Consider the following 18,870-nt stretch of genomic DNA (forward strand, 5'->3'; position numbering starts at 1 on the left):
TTAGTTTTTATCTGAAGATAGTTTTACATGACATTTCAGTTGAGGAAGCAAGATTTGTAAATGTATCAATTAGTTGGCTACGTAATTGTTGTATACTCCTTCAGAAAGAATATTACCTTCATGTAGGGCACAGAAACAAATGCATTATTTTATGAGCACTAATCATGCTATTCTGAACTTTATTTCCCAATAGTAAAATAATCCTCACTTTTACAACAGAATTGGAGTTGTTAAGCCTCCCTAAATATATTGAGTTCCATTCAACAGTTAACTTTCAATTCTATATTTTAATAGGAAGCATAATCATGCAGCATTATATAATTAAATTCATAAACTATCAGCACTTTGACATCTTTGCATGATATGTCCCAAATAAATAAAATGAGATATTTTGAGCAGACCACTTGTGCATCAAAATTCTTCATTAAGTCAGATATCCAGCATCTTATTGTATAGCTCCTACTGTTTGTACATACATTTATGTGGTCTAGGTGAATGTGGCTGACATTATTTAATCAATGAACTATCTGATATTTTTAGAGTCAGCGTGTGAGGCACAGCAACCATTCTACAGAGAACTCTCCCATTGAAAGACGAAGTCTAATGACCTCTGATGAAAATTATCACAATGAAAGGGCTCGGAAGAGCAGGAATCGCTTGTCTTCCAGTTCCCAGCATAGCCGAGATCATTATCCTCTTGTGGAAGAAGATTACCCTGACTCATACCAGGACAGTTACAAACCCCATAGGAACCGAGGATCACCTGGGGGATATAGCCATGACTCCCGACATAGGCTTTGAGTCTGCAAGAAGCAAACAAAACAAAAAAATTCATCTGTTGACAATTTGCCATAGCACTGCTAGGATAAACCAATCATCTTAACTTGGCAAGTACAGCACAGAATTTACTGTGTTTATGGGCTGCTGTCATTTGATGCTAAATAAGGGGCAAAAAAAAAAAAAAGTACATCATGCCCTTAAGTCTAGATGGATAGTAGATGCCCAATCATATAGATATTTTTAAGTGCAACATTTACATAACGGTACCTTTGTTTTCTTCATTAGATTTACTAGTAGACACATCAATTTGTAATTTAGGGTACTTAACAAGGCACATATAAAATAATTTCCCATGCTGGAAATTCCAAATGACCAGTTCCAGTTGGAACCAATTTATAAACCAATTCCTGTTGGAATTTGGGTGAATTGACTAGAAAGTCTACTTGAGCATGTGGAGATCCATTAAAAAAAAATCTGAAAAAAATACCTGATTAATGAGGATATCAAAATACCAATAGAAGCCAAAACCAGCTATGGTATTTATTTGCTGGGAGCTAAATTTACACTTAAAGTTGGAATGTATACACATTTTAATATACATTAATGTTTCCAAAATGGCTTTTCAAACTTACCAAATGTATTGATAGTGCCAAAAGAATCTCAAATTAATACAGAAATTATACAATATTCTCATATTTTAATATTTTTATTTCTTTCCTGGCACAGCTGTTGTTTCAAAGTCTTTTGCTTTTAGTTTAGTCACTACTGTTACTTCATTTGAAGTTGGAAAAAATAATCTCAAAATTTCTTTTGCAGTGAGAGAGAAAATTTCTTTTGCAGTCATAGCAGGTTATGTGAAATGGAAAACGGGTGTTTCCCCTTTAATAAATCTGAGCACAACTATATACATCCTGGATCTGAAGTCAGGGAGTAAGGATGGGCACAGATCCTCCTGAGTGCAAAGCTAAACACCTCCAGGTGGGAATTTTTCCATCCACTTCACAAACACGGGTTCAGTATTTCCCACTAGGCACAACTGAATATTTTTCATTGCCTCACTCAGCCTCTGTCTTTGAATATCTGAATGCTCTAGCCCTTCACCAAATTCTTTATAATTATTCTAAGGATGTTAGTTTTATATAGACACATTCAATTTTGATATTGAAAGATGGGTTTGTACAAAACAATTAATTGAAAATGTGAAAACCAGTGATGAATGTAAAAGCTTGCAATGAAAAGAAACTCAGAACATATTTGTTCACTAAACTTACAGCATTTTTATTGCAAAGGATTATAAAGAATTTGGAGATTGAGCTGCCTTATTTCTAATCAACACTCCTCTTCACATAGTAAGTCTTCACAGTTTTTCCAGTGGCTATAATTTTGGAATTGGTGACCTTCTATCTTATATTTTTAAGGAAGACTTAGATTCACTATGATCCAAGAAATTATTGAAATTGACTGTTTTATACAATACATAAATGTCTTTAGGAAAAGGCTCTTGTTTCTAAAAGTCTACAATGCATGCATTTTTCTAAAGCCCCAATTGGACCATGCATAACAATCCTTTTGTACTGGTACATGTCATAAAACCTATTTTTTGGAAACAATAATAATTCATTTTCTATTATCTTATTCCCTCCACCGAGCCTTTCAATATTTAGGCTCTCAAAGCATGCACCAGTTAAATAAATTTCCTGGCCATGAAAATAAGTTTCATATTCTTGATTAATTAATTATACATATGTTAAACCCCATTATGACCTCCCACATTCCCTCCCCTCATTCATGTTCACTGTGCATACTCCATTATGTTTAGCTGATAATGAGGATGCCTATAATTATGTAAGTTATCTCAAATATTTGATACAACTAAAAGTATGGGCTCAGTAAATTCTAAAAGTTAATATGTTACTGGCTTATGAAGTTCTTTTGTCATCCAGTGAAGCTTACAGAACTTTCAGTTAAGACATTTAAAAGAGCTGTATCCATTATGCACTTTAGTAAACATATAACCTGCCATTACTGAATACTTTGTTAGAGCACAGAAGAGCATTTTCCAGTAAACAAAAATATACTTATTACATGTACAGCACATATTTGCATGAGAAAGAAAACATTAGCCAAAACATTTTTCTAGATGCTTTACTGGTTTCTTGTTTGTGCGCATTACAGTATTTAATTGCAAAGAGTGCACCACGGTGTATGAATTTAGACTAGACAGCTGTTCAGCTTTTTCTGTAGTAGCATTAGCAATCCGGTCATTTAACTACTTTAAAATATTTACATTTTATGGCAGGTAGCTGTAACAGTATTTACATATATTTCCTAGTCAGCAAGATTTTCATATTTTTTCAACTTTTAAAAATCACTTGTTTTTAAAGGCCTCTCAAAGCCCTGTTTCTAAGTCTTCCATGTCATGCTGATAAAGAGAGAGGTCTATTCAAAATCTGCACAAACCAATATGTCACTTACCATAAAGTGTCCATATGTGTTTTGCTTTGCATTCTTACTCAAAAGCTAACCATCTTGGAAAGGGTATAATGTATATTTTCTTGATGGATATATTTAAAATTTTACTTTGATATGGCTTATTTCCCACCATTCCTTTTGTAATGTTTATCTTCTCCCAATGAATAAGAGATGCATTTTCCTTTTTTTTTTAAGCCTTAGACTTTATTGTGTAAATGATACTAAAATACAGATATATGCTAAATGAAAACTTTTATTTTTGCCAAGCACATTAAGCACCTTTGGAAAATACATATTCTACAAGTACTTTGTTTTTAACTAATTTCATTTGAAAATAGAAAATGATAAGCAGGAGAAAGAAGTCTTATAATGTTTTGAGTCTGTTTTAACTTGTAGTATAAACCACATATTCTGTGATTTTGGTATATGTAATTTCAGAATATGTAAATTACATATTCTGTCATTCCAGTCATTGAACATGTAACCATGTAGACTCATGTGACGATGTGGAAATGTAGTCCTGGTAAAAAAGGAATGCAACTTGTCAATACTGATGTTAATTCTCAAGGCTATAATATGACTTCAATATTATACTCAACAATGTGATCTTGTTTACTCCAATATTTAAGGGAACACTTAGAAATGTTTATAAATGACTAATGATTCTCTCTTATCTTTTTACAGTTCTATTGGAAAGAAAATTAAAATTATTAATTTAGACTGATAGTCTTTCCTAATAAGAGAGTCTTAATTATGTGATGATACTTCATTGCACTTAGTCTTTAAGGAAATGAATTTTTTAAATATAAAACAAATTCTGAGCAAATTATTTGTTCCCTTGAAATAATTTGTCAGTTACTTTATTTATTATTGTTGTTTGCAAAATGTATTTTTGGAATGTTAACCTCTTTTCATACCTGCATACTTGAACTTGTCTGTTGTGTGGGGGCCTTAAAATTCATAATAGGAGCTAGGGCAGTGAAAGGGAGGGAGAGACGAAAATCATGCCAGTAGCTGGTTTGCAAATTTCAACTCTTTGAATGAACATATCATAAAATGTTGTTGAGACCCAGGATGTCAGTTAAGAATATTGCTAGGCAACCTTAATTTGCATGCTAGTATATTTTCTTAGTTACACAATTTTATTTTGGTATTTGCTAAGAATAAAAACAATATAATTCCACTATAGAAATTGCCCTATATACTGATATTTATACTACCTCTTCTCTAGAGAAGACAAGCAGTCTTTAAAGAGAAAAATACTTTTCAATAAGTAGTGATCAAATTTATTACTATTACTGCTAACCTTGCAGCAAAGCTAAATACATAAATTGTTAAAATATACCTTCCCTTTAGATTTTAAACTGTTTCCAAAATGCTCTTGTCACCCTTTCATTTCTTCCACACTAGTGAAGTTTTCTTTGAATAGGCTCACAATTGATTAGGAAACAAGGTTAATTTAATAAATCATTCATCATAGGGAACAAATCAAACTGCAAGGGAATGATCTTTGTGTGCAGCTTGTTATAACATCCAGCTCTAAGTCTGAATATAGTACATCCAGATACTTGATGTTTAAGTGCAGCTGGTTTGTAAATTCAAATTTTGTTGAACTTTGACTTCTCCTTGTGGATACTTAGGCATTTAATGGGTAAGGATATACATTCTCTTGAACTCCTATGTCATTGAGAAAAAAAATTATAAAATATTTCAAATAAATGGGAATGTAACCCTTATTTCTTTTCTATTTCTGCCTTTGTCTTTCATGACAATATTGCATGTCATTTTCTTTTTAATTATATAAAACTCATATTTGAATGACTATATGAATGGAAAACATTATAGGAAGTTATGTAATAAAATTTATTTTCTTAGCTCCATATAACTTTAAATATTGTTCATACTTAGTTACTTACTCAAGCTGTGTCTGTAGATCACAGAACAGTCTTTTAAATGACAATCATGCTCATTGTCAATACAACAGCTGTCAGACAACAAGGGTAACTCCTTCGTTGTTCACTTAAACGTCAAGTTAGTCAAAATAGTAACATTGGCTTACATGGACAGACAGAGAGCTACAGCATTAAAAAATTACTTTTGAAAGGTTTCTTCTTTTCTGAAAACATTCTCAAATGAAACACATCCTTTTACAGCAGCTATCTCTGACTGCTTATGGATTATTTAATCCCAAATGCTTCATATAATTGAGGGACATTATCAGAAGACTAGGAAATATCTCATCAGATAATCTTGACTAAGGGCTGTAACTCCCACTAACCATGCAAAAATGTATAAATAAGTGAGTAGCAATGAGTTTTGGGGAGTCGTAGTTACATATGAAACTTTCCTTTGTTTCTTTTGATGTGTGTAAAATGTGTGCAGAAAATAGTAAAAAAAAAAATGTTTCTAATGAATTTAGAGTGGTTTTGGAAATACACTGATGCTTCCTCTTTGAAAAATTGTAAGGAGTTAAAATGAGAACTATTTAAGAACCAAATGTAGCTGGCCTCTAGCTTTCAATACTTGGTAAGTGTTCTTGGTTATGTTTTGAACACTTAAATTTCTCAACAAATGGCTATGTCTATATTTATGTAGGGGCCACTCTTGCCCTACTTGCATGCCACTTTTACACACTTGTAACTGAAATCAGTGTGCATCCTATATGCATAAAGGATGTATTAAAGATGCAGGATCATTAATGCTATATTGTTGCAAACTATTTTTCATATGCCTTACAATATTTTCTCGGATGTTATTAAAATGAAAGCATTTTATTGCCAAAATAAATCTATGTTGTTACTTCTCATCTGCATTAACAGTAGAAAAATAATGTAGCAAAAACATATATTGTACAGTATAAAATTATAAAAGATATATATTTTGCCAATAATATGAAAATAGATTGAGGAGAAAGAAGCACATTTGTTATAGCACAAACTTACAACAATTCCACTGTTAAAATTGGCATTGTATTTTTAAAAGGATATAGATTTAGTTCTAAGTTTTACCAGACTTATTTCATTTATCATCTTTCTAACTTGCTGCTTAATACTTTTCCAGCAATTTGCTTCAGAGCCTTGCAATCGGTGGATGTAATTTATTATACTTTATTCCCTTCCAGAAACATATTAAATTTTATTTTGTGATAAGATTCATAGTATATTTACTGTTCTTATTTCTTCTTCAATCACAACTACAAAATGGTAACAGAGAGGTGAGCTCATAGGGCTCCTCGAATTCCAGACATGTTTGAAATGTTTTCTATTTTTCACAGTCTAAAGTCAGAATGATAAATAAAAATGTCCCAGAAACTAAGAAGTATTTAGGGATTCTTCAGTCTGTTTGTACTGAATACTATCTTGAAACGTAAGTTAAAGCCATTAGATGTTTGTTTGTTTTTTAGGGGTGGCAGGAGGGAAAAACAGAAACTTATAAAAACCACAAATAAAAATGGCAATTGGATGTAAAAAGATGTTCCCTACTATCCTTAGGGCTGTTGATACCCCAAGCCACTGCTATATTGCCAGCTACAAAGTGGGGGTGGGGGGGGGGGAGATTCCACCTTTGTCAAGTAATTTTTTTCTTTCTTTAAACTTTAGCTATTATTTTGATAATTTACCCCCTTTTATTTTTCTTATATAGGTGAATGTGTAGCATTCTACAAGGCATGCTGGGTAACATATACTATGCAAATGTGTACCGTGCTGCATGTTTTGATCTCCCTCTGCTCTAGTGGCTTTAAAGGAAAAAAATGTGTTGTTATTTTTGTGAACCAAAACATTTAACAAAGAAAATGCAGAGTGCATGCATATAGTATCCTAATTTCTATGGATTTGTTTTATGGAATTTCAATGTGTACAAACCAACTGCATTAATTTTTTTTCTTTTATATAATAAATGAAAAAACACTGAAACCAGCATTATACCTCTCCTTTATATTATTTCTTATAGAAAAACCAAAAGTCTAAATATTTACCCTGAAAACACATATTCAATTAAATATGTTCTTTTATTGATTAAAAAAATTTTTTTAAGAAAGGGAGAGGGAGAGAAACATTGATGTGAAAAAGAAACATTGATCGGTTGCCAATTGTATGCAGCCCAACTTCGGATCAAACCTGCAGGACCTGGGTATGTGCCTGACTGGAATTGAACCAGTGACCTTTTGGTGCACTAGATGACACTCAACCAACTGAGCCGCACTGGCCAGGGCAACACAGATTCAATTAAATGACTATTTCTTGACTACTCTGTCAGGTACTATGAGTGATCATAAAAGTACTGTATTAGGAAAGAACTTGTAAGTTAAATGCATACACACATGAGATAGAATATTTTATAGTATATGTGTGGTATAGGATTGAATACAGTATAGGAAAATAAACTAGATAAACCATATTCACAAGAAAACCTCTAAGTAATTAATTTATTGTAGCAGTTATCAGTTATTTCCAAAGGTATTCTGTACCTGTAGAATTCCATATGGCTTAATGGCTTGAATTTTGTGTGCTCAGTGTCAATTGTCCATGTTACAACTTGATCAGCATTTGGCTTTTCTCTAATTGCAGAGTCCAAGAATTTGAAAAGAAATGTGTACTATGTTGCTCATTATCACTGCATTAGAATTATACAGTAATTTATTGAAGCTAAGTTATTTCAGAAGCTTCATCACATTTATTCCATCTGACTGCCCTGGGAAATAGGCAGGGCATAGATTATTAGATCCAACTTCAAACGAAGAAACCAAAACTTATTGGAACTTTTCTCACTAAAGTACTCCTTAAAAATTTTTTTTAAATCCTCACCGGAGGATATGTTTATTGATTTTTAGAGAGAGGAAGGGGGGAGGGAGGGAGGGAGAGAGAGAGAAGAGAGAGAAACATTGATGTGAGAGAGAAACATTGACCGGTTGCCTCCCATATGAACCCGAATGGAGGATTGAATCTGCAACCTAGGTATGTGCTCTGACTGGGAACAGAACCTGCAACCTTTTTGGTGTACAAGACAACACTCCAACGAACCGAGCCACCTAGCCTGGCTCTCTAAAGTACTTTTATCTAAAAAATATATATAGTAAATGCTTGTAAGCTGATAGCTATCTGAAGCATACAAAAGAATCCCTGGAATATAATAAATGTTGACTGAATGAATGGCACCTCAGTTGTTGAAGTACTGTATAAGGCTGCCCCAACTATCAAGGCATTTCAACCAATAATCACTCCATCAACCTAGCTGTATGCCTGAAGCCATCTTTCTTATCACCAGCACATCTGCACTAATACGATGGATTGTAGAAACATCGTGCTTGTCCTGTCATACAACATGCTGATGAGAATAGTGGTTACATTGTGGGCGCTAACTCTTACCTGGGTTCAAAGCCTAGATGGGGAAGGAACTAGCTATGAGCTTGGGGTAATCACTTAACTTCCCGGTCTATTTCTCTGGAGTGATTTTTCTTTTGTTTATGGGTCACATTTTCCTATTCTCTGAACAAATTAAAGACCTGATTATAGCAACATAAAACACAGAAATTATTTTGATAAAACAAAATCTTTGCTTCCTTGACAGAACATGTTCATAATATCAAGAGCAGACCAGTCATCTAAGAAAACTTGTCCTTTTTAACAGATGAAAGGATATTAGATTTAGTATGATATTGATATTAAAGTTTATTTTTTAAAATCCTAACAAATTTATTCAATCTTATCCAGCTGATCACACATAAAATTTCTTTCCCAAGATTCCTTTTCACGAAACTTTTCTCAAAAATGCAATTCCATACCTTATCTCTTCTTTTACTTGAAAACACGTAGTATTTCCTTCCATATTAATTAAAATTCTTAATTGTTGGAAACCTTAATTTCTAATGACAACTGAAAAGTAAGTAATTAGCACTCTCTAGTCTGGAAAATTTATGAATACGTTTTATAACCTCTGGAAACATAGGCTCTTTTACTGGAAACTATATGTAGTTTTTGTTTTGTTGTAACAGGCTTACTTCACTTTGCTTTTCTTGTATAAAATCATGTGATGACCATGGCTGGAGCCTGGGTCCTCTGCACAGAAACTCTGGTGTGGGTTTTTTATTAGACGGCCTGTGACTGATAGGCAGGCTTGCTGGATACATTCGAGGGGGAGATAACTGTAGGTCTTGGAGATGGCACCAAAGGTGGCCTTGGCCAACTTGCCCAGAGTGGCGGTGCAGCCCGGCCGAGGTAGAGCAGTCTTTGATACCCGCCGTCAGCTGCAGCTTCCTGGGCACGGGGGCTGAGACGATACCAGTGCCCCTGCGGGTGGGGACGAGGCACATCAGCACAGAGCCTTAGGGCCGGTCACCTTGCAAGGGACGGTGTGGGATTTGCTGATCTTGTGCTCCCCATAGCCTCCCTGCACAGGGACAATAGAGAGCCTGACCAGGAGGATGGCCCCACGGATGGCAGTGGCTACTTCCTTGGGGCACTTAACACTGCGGCCGACTTGACCACTGTGGTCCCCAAAGGCCACAAATGCTTTGAACGGCGCCCTGTGGTAGCGCGGGTCTGTGTTTGAACCAGCATAATCTGCAAAACCTCGTCCTTGAGGGACACCCCCAGTAAAAAGTCAATGACCTCAGATTTCTTGATGGGCAGGGAGAAGTAGATCTCCTCCAGGGACTTGATCTTCATGTCCTTGACCAGCTTGGTGGCGGGGGTCCACTCTTTGTCCTCGGCCTTGCCTCCACGAGCTCGTCCTGCCCGGTCCCTGGTCTCAACCTGGGCCCTGGATGCGGCCACCAAATCCTCCACGAACTAACCCTCCGCAGCCCCCCATTCTTGGCCCTGCCACCGCACCACCTCATCCGCCATCCGGTGTTTCCCAGAAGAAGAAATACTGGCAAATACATTTCATAATTTTTTAGAAACATATACTTTCTGAACAAAGCACAACACATGTTAATCTAGTTTGTCTGCAATAAGAAGTCAAACGAAAACTTAAGCTTATTTAAGAATTAATGTTTCAGTATTTTATCTTATGTGGAAATGATCTAGATATTCAAAGATTTTTACTTCGATTCATCATTTATTTTAATTTGTCAAAACTCTAAGGTTTAAAGTTACCAAAAGATTTGGAGGAAGTAAGTAGACATGCCATAAAAGATAAATAATGCCAAAAAGTTCACCTAAAAACCTACCCGATCTACATCTATTCGTTTTACTTGTTCTTAATAATTATGTGTGGGTTACTTATGAAAATGTCATTGTACTAAGTTATTTTTCTTGCTGACAAGTTTGGCAACCAAGATAACATGAACTTATTTGACCAATAAACCCAAGTAGAATAAAGTATTATAACCCTAAAGACATGCCTATTTAACCACACCAAACACAAACCAGCTTTAACATCAAATATTTTTTCAGAACACATGATCCTGAAAAGCATTAGGATTAGTTTCTATTATATTTATGAGAATCTATATATATAAAAACCTAAGCAACCATTACAACCGGTCGACCAAATGACCAGTCCACCAATCACTATGATGTGCACTGACCACCAGGGGGCAAACGCTCAATGCAGGAGCTGCCCCCTGGTGGTCAGTGCGCTCCCACAGCCAACCTCCTGCAGCCGGCCAATCTCCTGCAGTCCCGCCCCCTGGCCAGCTGGCCAACCTCCTGTGGTCCCTCCCCCTGGGGATCGGCCCCAATTGGGACTAGGAGAGAAGGCCCCAATAGGCCCCGATCACCAGCCAGGCTGAGGGACCCCACCTGTGCATGATTTCATGCACCAGGCCTCTAGTTTTTATATAAGTACTTAATTTCTTTAAACCAATTAAACAGATTTTTACAAACCAATTGTAGCAATATCCTACAGAGGTAAACATACATACACATATATAAACAGATGCAACCAGAGACCTGATGGTTTCTTTTTAAAATTTCAGCCCTGAGATAGGTACAATAAAGTTAAAAAAAAAAAAACACACTAATTTATAACAGTTGGAATAAGTTAAGTTTATTCATTCAGTTGGCTAAACCTTTCTCTTACTAATATTTGTGGTGAAGACAATTAAGATTTGCATTTTTCCTTGGCAAGGAACCTTAGAGCCAGAGCAGCAGTTTGTTCTTTAAAAAACCCTTCTTGCACCCTAGCCGGTTTGGATCAGTGGATAAAGCATTGGCCTATGGACTGAAGGGTCCCAAGTTTGATTATGGTCAGGGCACATGCCCGGGTTTCAGGCTCAATTCCCAATAGGGGATGTGCAGGAGGCATCGATCAATGATTCTCTCTCATCATTGATGTTTCTATCTCTCCTTCTTCCTTCCTCTCTGAAATCAAGAAAAAATTAAAAAAATAAAATATATATATATATATATATATATATATATATATATATATATATATATATATATATCTCCCTAATATGCAAATAGACCGAATGGCAGAACAACCAAACAACTGGTCGCTATGATGTACACTGACCACCAGGGAATGTGCAAGGAACATGGCGGGCATTGGCCACAGCAGGATGGTGGATCAGGTAAGCGGGGGCGCCAGACCAAGGTGGGCGCCAGTGGCTGTCATCGGCGCGAGCCTCTGGTGGTTACTGAAAATTCTTTGCTCCTGCGTGCCATGGTCCTGCCCAGTGCTCACACCTGCTGCTTGCGCCAAAGCCACCACTCAAACCCGCTGCTGGCGCCTGACACCGCCCCTGATCGCTCAGTGCTGTCAGCGTGTGGGAGCGGCAGTGGTGGGAGCGGGGCTGCTGGCAGAGAGGAGACTGGGGCTGTGGTGAAAAGGACTGGGATGAGGCGTGGAGGATGGGCCGAGACCCACCCCTGTGCCCACCGCAGCCTCGAAACCCACAGTTCCTTTCAAGGTGCACCAATTTGTGCACTGTGCCCCTAGTATTTAAAATAAATAAGTAAAACCCTTCTTGCTCGGCTGGCATGGCTCAGTGGTTGAGTGTTGGCCTATGAACCAGGAGGTCATAGTTGATTTCTGGTCAGGACACATGCTCTGGTTGCAGGCTCAATCCCCGTGTGAAGTGTGCAGGAAGCAGCCGATCAATAATTCTCTCTCATCATTGATGTTTCTATCTTTCCCTCTCCCTCTCCCTTCCTCTCTGAAATTGATAAAAAATATATATATATATATATATATATATATATATATATATATATATACATTTTTTAAAAACCTTCTTTCCTATTTTTTCTTCAATCTTGGGAATTGAGGATGGTAAAGAAAGGTGGAATTTGAACTGCTTGTAGAGCTGCATTTCTGGTTTTCAAAAGATTTGTAAGATAAGGACAGCTACTCTCAATTCCCCCCAAATTAAGTTGTAACTTCAGTGACACCACAGGTTGATCTACCCATCCAACTGGGTCATTCCCCACTTTCTTCTTTCCCTCTGGGTATACAGTTTTATTTCAGTTTAGGGGAGGAGGCCTTTAAAACATCCTATCAGGCTCTGAATCTTCAGCTTCCAATTGTGCCAATTTTCTAATCCAAAAGTTATCAAATCCTTTCAAATACCTTGTCAGGTTTCAGGCAGGAGAACTAGTAAGATTTTAAAGCATCTGCTCAATTGGCCAACGTTTCTTTTAAACTCCTTTTAGTACCTTTTTTTAAAAATGTCAATATGTCTTTTAGAAGCTTCTAAATATCAAAGAATGAATTCTGTTGTCTTCAGAGAGGATTGGAATTCTCTCTTTAAGGGAGGCCCCTTGAGATGGACTTAAAGTTTTACCTTAGTGGCCATTGGAATTTTAAATTATTTTGGCTAAATTGGTTGGTTTTATTAAAATGGCACAAGAGGAGGGACTGAAATGTTTTGTATATATAACCAACTAGAGTTCCTGGGAAGGAAGTTCTGGAGAACTTGTTGGAGGAAAATTTTAAAGAAAAATTCCCCTGAAAGCTGTCACAGCCAGACAAAAGAGATGTTGTCTATCTTTGAATCATTCAATTTCTTAGAGGTTTGTACATACCAATTGAAAAAAACCCTTCTCCTTCATCTTGTTTAACATTTCTAAGATTCTCTAATTGTGCAGGTAAATATACTAATTTCAGAATCTCAAAAGATCCCCAGAGGGGCCACTCTAACTCCAAATTGTCCTTTATATCAGGGTTCATTTAGACAAATACTTAGCAGAGGATGGACCATAAATCCAGCTGGCATTCCAGAATTGGATTTTCCCTGCGTAATGAGCTTAAAAATAGGGCACCCAGGATCAGAGGACCCAAGAATAAAGGTCTGAACATCAGCTGAAGGAGGGAGGTCCGGAACCGAGAGGACTCATAACTGGAATCCCAGAGTTGTTGGGGAGATGACAGAGCACAAGGGGCTTGAGCAGTTGCCTTGCTCAAACCCAACAGTGGCACTGGAACTGAAGCGAAGTATTCTTTGGATCCCATGATGCCAACACCATGTATGTCAAAGGAATTAAAAAAGAGTCTGGAGGCTTTGTTAGAAATAAATGATTTACTCAAGGCTCGTAGAGGCTGCAAACCAGAAACACAATAAGGCACTACCCAGAGTGTGCCGAAGAAAAAAGAAAAGCGGAGGGTTCTTACAGCAGAAATTACATTCTTAAGAAGAATCAGTTTTGTTTGAAATTTTATTAAATTTATTGGAGTGACATCGGTTAATAAAATCATATAGCTTTCAAGTATATAATTCTATATAATACATCATCTGTATATTGCATTGTGTATTTACCACCCAGTCAATTCTCCTTCCATCGCCATGTATTTGACCCCCTTTACCATTTTATACCTTCCCTCCCCCCTCCCCTCTGGTAACCACCATATTGTTGTCTCTATGAGTTTTTGTTTGTTTGTCTTGTTTGTTCATTTGTTGCTCTCAGTTTTATATCCCACATATATGTGAAAGCATATGGTTCTTGACTTCTTCCATCTGACTTACTTTGCTTAGCATGGTATTCTTAAGATCCATCCATGTTGTTGCAAATGGCAGTATTTCATCATTTTTGATGGCTGAGTAGTATTCCATCATATATATATATATATATATATATATATATATATATATATATATATATATATATATAATCTCCTTTATCTAATCACCTATCAAAGGACACTTTGGTTGTTTCATGTCTTGGCCACCATGAATAATGCTGCGATGGAGATAGAGATACATATATATTTACAAATAAATGTTTTCAACTTTGGGGTGTAGATACCCAGAAGAGGGTTTGCTGGGTCACATGGTAACTCTATTCTTAATTTTTTTAGGAATCTCCATACTGTTTTCCATAGTGGCTGTACCAGTTACATTCCCAAAAGCAGTGAGTCCTACATTTTTAACCTCTGAAATGGTCTGAGATGATAATCATCTAGATGAGCAGTGGTTTGGATAATGGATATCAGGTGGATTGGATACGTGAACATTCTTTCCTTAGTCCTTCAGGGTGATCTGAGGATTATCTGGAGGTTTGATATATATCCAGGTTTCAGGTTAGTCAAAACAAGAATAGAATTGTTTCCTCATACCTCAACCTACTTGATTTTAGTAATTTAGCAGCTTAACCATAGTAAGTACATTTTATTTCTTCACTTTATTCCTCAGTGAATTAACATGCTAATTTTCTTTCCCTTCACATGTCTATTCTAAACTTTGACTTTTTAACCACAAGCCCCAAAAGAGAGAGAAAAAAAACTTTGCTTGCATATTTTTTTCAAAAAGAGGCTTGTTTCAGTCCTCATTGCTGTAATTTGTTTTACAGGTACGAGTTTTCTAGCTCAGACAACTAAGACAATCTGTAGGCTGCCTTGAGGTCTTACTCATATGCTGCACTTTTTTTTCTATGTTGAGATAAGATAGTGTATGACTAAGAAAGGTGAAGTGTTAAGGTGTAGTTTATTGTAGATTATTTAAAGTTTCATTCAACTCTTGGAGAAGGGGAGCAAAGCAGTTCAAAATGCCTATTACAGCCCCCCCTCTCCCCCCCACACACTTCTTCTTTGTATTTTTTTTCTTTTTCTGAGAGGAAAGGAGAGAGAGTGAGGGATAGAAACATCAATTACGAGAGAGAATAATTGATTGGCTGTCTCCTGCATGCCCCACACTGGGAATCAAGCCTGCAACCTGGGCATGTGCCCTGACTAGGAATCAAACCATAACCTCCTGGTTCATAGGTCAATGCTCAACCACTGAGCCAAGCCAGCTGGACTATTTGTCTTCTTTTTAACCAAAATTAATGAGAATAGAAGGGGATGGAGAGAGCTTTTGGGGACTTCTTTGTGAAGGTGAAGTACACAACTTGTTTTTTCCCCACTCATTGCTTCTAACAAGAGTAGAGACTAATTATCATAGTTATCAGGTGACCTAGAATCAATGACCTCAGACACAAATCCTCTGCTTTTACATATGTGAAAATCGAGGCATAAAGATGTTAAGTAATTTGGCCAGTTAAAAAAAAATAACACATACTCCACCCAGCAAGCTATTATTTAGAACTGAAGGGCATATAAAGAGCTTTCCAGACAAGAAATTCAAAAGGAGTTCATCACCACAAACCAGTATTATATGACATGTAAAAGGGTCTTCTTTAAAAAGAGAAAAAGGGAAAGAAAAAATAGGTCAATGCCCTGGCTGGTTTGGCTCAGTGGATAGAGCATCGGCCTGTGGATTGAAGGGTCCTGGGTTTGATTCTGGTCAAGTGCACATGCCGGGTTGTGGGCTCGATCCCCAGTAGGGGATGTGCAGGAGACAGCTGATCAATGATTCTCTCTCATCACTGATGTTTCTATCTCTCTTTCTCCCTCTCCTTTCCTCTCTGAAATCAATAAAAATATTTTTTTTTTAAAAAAAAGGTAAAAAACATGAACAGCCTGGCCGGTGTGGCTCAGTGGTTGAGTGTCAGCCTATGAACCAGGAGGTTGCAGTTTGATTCCTGGTCAGGGTATATGCATGGGTTGCAGGCTCAATCCCCAGTAGGGGGCACGCAGGAGGCAGCTGATCATGATTCTCTTTCATCATTGATGTTTGTCTCTCTCTTTCTCTCTTCCTCTCTGACATCAATTAATATTTGACAAAGAAGGCAAGAGCATACAATGGAATAAGAACCGTTTCTTCAATAAATGGTATTTGGAAAATTGGACAGGTACATACAAAGAAGTGAAATTAGACCACAAATTTACACCATACATAAGATTAAACTCAAAATGGATAAAAGACTTAAATGTAAGGCGTGAAACCATAAACAACCCAGAAGAAAACATAGGCAGTAAAATCTCAGACATCTCTCATAGCAATGTGTTTGCTGATATATCTCCTTGAGCAAGGTTAACAAGGGAAAACAAACAAAGGAGACTACTATCAAACTTAAAAGCTTTTGCACAGCGAAAGAAACCATCAACAAATTGAAAAGGACACCCACTGAATGGAAAAGGTATTTGCCAATGATACATCTGATAAGGGGTTAATTTCCAAAATATATATAGAACTTAACAACTCAACACCAGAAAGACAAACAACCCAATTAAAAATTGGGCAAAGGACCTGAATAGATACTAGTACTTCTCCAAAAGGACATACAGATGGCCAATAGACAGAAAAAAAAAACACATTTAATGTCACTAATCATCAAATTAAAACCACAATGAGGCATCACCTCAGACCTGTCAGATTGGCTATCATGAACAAATGACAAGTGCTCGTGAGGATGTGGAGAAAAGGGAACCCTGGTGCACTGTTGGTGGAAATGCAGACTGGTGCAGCCACTGTGGAAAAACAGTATGACATTTCCTCAAAAAATTAAAAATGGAACTGCCTTTTGACCCAGAGATCCCACTTCTCAGAATATAGCCTAAGAAACCCAAAACATTAATTTGAAAGAATATATGCACCCCTATATTCATTGCAGCATTATTACAATAGCCAAGATCTGAAAACAGCACAAGTGCCAATTAGTAGATAAGTGGATTAAAAAGCAGTGGTACATTTACACAATGGAATACTAGCTGGCGGTAAAAAAGAAGAAAAGCTTGCCTTTTGCGACAGCATAGGTGGACCTGGAGATTATTGTGCTAAGTGAAATAATACAGTCAGAGAAAGACAAATACCATATGATCTCACTTATATGTGGAATCTAATGACCAAAATAAACCAATAAAAAAAAAAAAGAAATAGAGGCATGGATACATGGAATAGACTGACAGCTGTTGCCAGATGAAAGAAAGTGAAGGGATTAAGCAAAAAACCACACATATCTATTTACCTATACCTATACCTATATCTATAAATAGATATAACACTTAGACACAGACAACAGTGTGGTGATAGAGGGAAAAGGTGGGAAAAATGGGGGCGATGGGCACACGATGTAGTGTGCAGATGATGTTTTATTGACTTGTACACTTGAAACCTATATTGTTTTGCGAACCAATGTTACCCCAATAAATTCAGTGTTGTTTTTTTAAAATATATTTTATTGATTTTTTACAGAGAGGAAGAGAGAGGGATAGAGAGTTAGAAACATCGATGAGAGAGAAACATTGATCAGCTGCCTCTTGCACACCCCCTACTGGGGATGTGCCTGCAACCAAGGTACATGCCCTTGACTGGAATCGAACCTGGGATCCTTGAGTCCGCAGGCCGACGCTCTATCCACTGAGCCAAACTGGTTTCGGCTAAATTCAGTTTTTTAAAAAAAGAACATTTTGATGGTTGCCAGATGGGAGGAGAGTTGGGTGAAAAAAGTGAAGGGATGAAGTACCTACAAATGGGTTGTTATAGAATAGTCATGGGGTTGTAAAGTATAGCATAGGGAAGATAGTAAATGATATCCCAATAACTAAGTATGGTGCCATATGGTATGAGATTTATGGGGATGATCACTTAGTAGCCTACCTAATAAAAGAGTGATATGCAAATTGACCACACCTTCGCTACGCCCAAGCTACGCCCACCAGCCAATCAGGGAGAGTATGCAAATTAACCCAACCAAGATGGCGGTTAATTTGCATACATGCCTGGGTCCGGGGAACCTCCTTGGCACCCAGGTCACTCCCAGCCGGCCATCAGGCAGAGGCTTTAGGCTTGGGAAGGGGCCGAGCCTGAGATCGGAGGTGGGGGGGGCCGAACCCCTTCCCAAGCCTAAAGCCTGGGGTGGAGGCTTTAGGCTTAGGAAGGGGCCAAGCCTATTATTGGAGGTGCGGGGGGTGGGGAGGGACCCTTTCCCAAGCCTAAACCTGGGGCGGAGGCTTTAGGCTTGGGAAGGGGCCAAGCCTGCGATCGGAGGTGCAGGGGGGGCGGGGGAGGACCCCTTCCCATGCATAAAGCCTGGGGCAGAGGCTTTAGGCTTGGGGAGGTGCTGGGGGGAACCCCTTCCCAAGCCTAAACCTGGGGCGGAGGGTTTAGTCTTAGGAAGGGGCCAAGCCTATGATCAGAGGTGCCGGAGGAGGGGGGGACCCCTTCCCAAGCCTAAACCTGGGGTGGAGGCTTTAAGCTTAGGAAGGGGCCAAGCCTATTATCGGAGGTGCGGGGGCTGGGGAGGGACCCCTTCCCAAGCATAAACCCTGGGGCGGAGGCTTTGGCTTGGGAAGGGGCTGAGCTTGGAATCAGAGGGAAGGGGAAAAAATCAATGGAAACATATCCTCAGGCGAGGA

At 37.7% G+C, this 18,870-nt stretch overlaps 1 protein-coding gene and 1 pseudogene across 2 annotated transcripts in view; one reads left to right on the forward strand and one right to left on the reverse strand.

The window, feature by feature from the left end:
• The window catches only part of CACNB4 (calcium voltage-gated channel auxiliary subunit beta 4), a 229,245-nt gene extending 222,276 nt beyond the window's left edge, over window positions 1–6,969 (forward strand). The window contains exon 14 of the mRNA XM_079783058.1: window positions 541–6,969. Within this exon, the coding sequence (XP_079639184.1) occupies window positions 541–801 (261 nt within the window). The 3' untranslated portion in view covers window positions 802–6,969. The remainder of the gene's footprint in view (window positions 1–540) is intronic.
• Window positions 6,970–9,246: 2,277 nt separating this feature from the next.
• On the reverse strand, window positions 9,247–10,097 carry LOC307106061 (small ribosomal subunit protein uS5-like; annotated as a pseudogene). Its single transcript has 2 exons — window positions 10,086–10,097; window positions 9,247–10,004 (listed from the first exon to the last, which is right to left on the reverse strand). The product of its transcript is annotated as a small ribosomal subunit protein uS5-like (transcript).
• Between the last annotated feature and the right edge of the window lie 8,773 nt (window positions 10,098–18,870).

Source organism: Cnephaeus nilssonii, assembly GCF_951640355.1.
Source record: "Cnephaeus nilssonii genome assembly, chromosome: 10".
NCBI classification, from domain to species: Eukaryota; Metazoa; Chordata; class Mammalia; order Chiroptera; family Vespertilionidae; genus Cnephaeus; species Cnephaeus nilssonii.